Source organism: Mercurialis annua, linkage group LG2 (genome assembly GCF_937616625.2).
Source record: "Mercurialis annua linkage group LG2, ddMerAnnu1.2, whole genome shotgun sequence".
Taxonomy (NCBI): domain Eukaryota; kingdom Viridiplantae; phylum Streptophyta; class Magnoliopsida; order Malpighiales; family Euphorbiaceae; genus Mercurialis; species Mercurialis annua.
Window position 1 is genome coordinate 53,827,809 of NC_065571.1, and position 2,990 is coordinate 53,830,798.

Consider the following 2,990-nt stretch of genomic DNA (forward strand, 5'->3'; position numbering starts at 1 on the left):
CTTCCGAGCTGGAAAGAGCCGGCTTTATCGGATCCTGTCCGAAAACAAAGTGGGCATCCAAAGCTTAGCTTTGCTTTGTTTTCTTGCTTTCTTTTAACCTTCCAACATATTCTATTCCAAAACATAATCTTGGTCTTAATCTTAATCTTAATCTTGATTTAGTTTGCTTTAATAAGCAAATAGAATTAGGAAATGCAAAAATGAAAAGAAGCTTCGCTATCTCTTTCATTCCTCCCGAATACATCTAAATAAATACCTCCATATTCAATTTCAATTGTCTAATAATTGAACAGGGAGGCATGTATTTAACTCACAATTAGTCATTTTAATAATATTTTTTAATTTTATATCAATTGTTTTCCATATTGGATCATTGATACAGGTAAACACGTTTATTTTAATACAAATTTAGAACTAATTGGTTTAAAATTAGAGAATATTATCTCTATTAAATTAAAATGATTAAGAATAACCAATGAACTATAATTCAAATTGTCAAGCGCCGACAATAAACTGTTAGATCGTGTAAATCCTTCCACAAGCGCTCCCTCTTCCCAATTATAAATAAATAATTGAAAATAAATTAATTGATTGTAATTTATAAAAGAAACCGCGATAATTATTTACTCCTTTCGACGTACTACTATCGATTCTTATCATTGATTGTTTCTTTATTACAGTGTTCGAAATACAATATTCTTATGACTAAGATTATAACTTAGAGAACATTTCCAATCACCAACTTTATAGAAAGAGAAAGCAAAAGAAAAGGAAAGAAATCTTAGATAAAAAATTAATAAATAAAAATTAAAACAAAAAAAAAAGATACCACCAAATTAATTGTCTAATAATTGTCTTTAAATAAAGAAAAAGGGCCAAAAAAGAAAAAGGAAAAAAAAAGATTATATAGTAATACACTAGCTAGGTGTCTAAACCCCAAGACAATGATAATGTTGAAGAAGCCTATTAGCTTCTCTAAGACCACTAAAATAAGCACCATGAGTTGTTGAATAATGTGTTCTATGGGTTGCTTCACCTGCAAATAAAATTTGAAGTTGATGACCACTCTTATTTTCACCATTAATCTTCGGTAACGGCTCTGCTAATTTATCCATATCATCTCCACTTGATCCCACTGCTACATAACTGTAAGATCCCAAGAACAGTGGATCATTTCCCCATTTGCTTCTCAAGATTTTGCTGAATTTAATCTCTTCGATTCCATTAATCCCATTATTAGAGCTGAATCTCTTGTTTTGGGGTAGAAAGTTGGAGATTGTTGATGAGACTCCATTGATAATCTCTTCATCGGTTACAGATTCAAGCTCTAGTGCTTCTTTACCTGCAAACCAAGATAAAAGCACGTTTGAATTCTTGTAAATTGGAGTTATTGAAGCTGTTCTTCTCATCCACCATGGGATTTTTCTTTGCCTTAGCTCTGAATCTTCTCTATGAAACGCCATTTGCAGAAATGGAAACTTTGTTTTGCCACCATCTTGACTCATCAGTTGCAGAAAAAGCTTGTTGACAACACCAAACCCTAATCTTGAAATAGCTTCAGTTTTGAAAAATGGGAGGGGAGGATTAAACAAACCCGAATCTTGACGAATTCCGGATTTAAGTACACCGAGCGAAACTGTGACTATAACATGATCAGCACCCATTACTGATCCGTCGCTGAAATGTAGCTTAACCGGTTCGAAATGATTCTCAATTATTCCTTCAGATTGGTGCTGCTGCCATTCGATTCTTGAAACGTTTCGGCCTAGTTGAATTAAGCCTTTAGGAAGAACAGAAGCTAAAGATTCAATAATTGTTGAGTACCCTTTTGCAATTGTAATCTCCTCACCAGGAAACATTTTGTATTCACTCTCAGCATCAAAATCTAGGGTTAAGAGATCACCTGCAGAAGTGTAAGTTCTTTGAATATTTTCATGAACAGCAAACACAGCTTCTTCGAACAATTTCTTGCTCAAATTACCATTTTGCCCTTCTTGAACAGAATCCCAGTAAGCTTCAAGACCTTGTCTGAGAAAAGAACCGACACTAATCTTTTTATTACCGTTAATCTTTGAAGCTGCTACCTTAAAGAAATCAATTAGTTCATGATTTTCACTAGATTGAACAAATTTCCCTTGAGCAAAATCCATGAGATTCTTGAAAAGATTCGAAATGGAGTCGACAAGAGACGGGTTAAGCTCGAACCCACCTTCAGCAACGGTTCTTGATTCTTCTAAGAACCCATCCATACACTCCCACGGCTGGTCAGACTCTAAAGAATTGATTTCTTTAGCAATTTTATGAACTGGGCTGCCGCCAATGCCGTGGATCCACGTAGCGCCCATCTCTATTCTGTCACCGCCGAATTCCGACGTGTTGATTCTGCCGCCGATTCTTGAACCTCCTTCAACTACACAGAGCTCGAACGTGTCTTTTGAACAAGTGTAGAGCTTGTTTGCTGCTGTTAAACCTGCCATTCCGGCTCCGATAATGACAATTCTTGGCTTCTTGGCCACCATTTTTGCTGGTTTTTTCAAGATTTGAAAGCGAATTATTGTGAAGAAAATGAGAGTGGAGAAAGAAACTGTATGAAGTGAGATTGAATTACTGATGGGAGTAAATTTATAAGGAAGAGAGAGGGTGTGTGTGTGTACTACTGTTAAAAAGACTGGCTCTTTTTACATTAATGTTAGTATTTGTTTAAAAATGTTTGATTCTATCTTAATAAAGACAGGGCTCTACTTTTCTTCAACACTAGTTAGTGGTGTAGTCGGGTATTAATATAACACAACAAAGGTTCAATTCGGCCTTGAGGTTGGTAAAACAAATTAGTTTAAATTTATATTTTTAATCAAAAATATACATTTTGATAATTTTGGATTAATTTACTATTGTAGTCTTTTTATATAAAAAATACAAATGTAAGCGTTTTGATATTTTATATCGAATTGTACATATAAAGCGAACTAAGTTTCTCATGAATATTTCAG

The 2,990-nt window shown here is 34.2% G+C and overlaps 1 protein-coding gene across 1 annotated transcript; it reads right to left on the reverse strand.

Moving 5' to 3' along the window:
* Window positions 1–781: 781 nt before the first annotated feature.
* Window positions 782–2,722, reverse strand: LOC126670125 (probable polyamine oxidase 5). Its single transcript, XM_050363789.2, has one exon. It carries the CDS (start codon window positions 2,517–2,519, stop codon window positions 930–932), a length of 1,590 nt encoding a protein of 529 aa, XP_050219746.1. The 5' UTR covers window positions 2,520–2,722; the 3' UTR covers window positions 782–929.
* Between the last annotated feature and the right edge of the window lie 268 nt (window positions 2,723–2,990).

Coding starts and splice junctions, on each gene's coding strand:
- LOC126670125 (XM_050363789.2), bottom strand. CDS start 2,519: ATGGTGGCCAAGAAGCCAAGAATTGTCATTATCGGAGCCGGAATGGCA.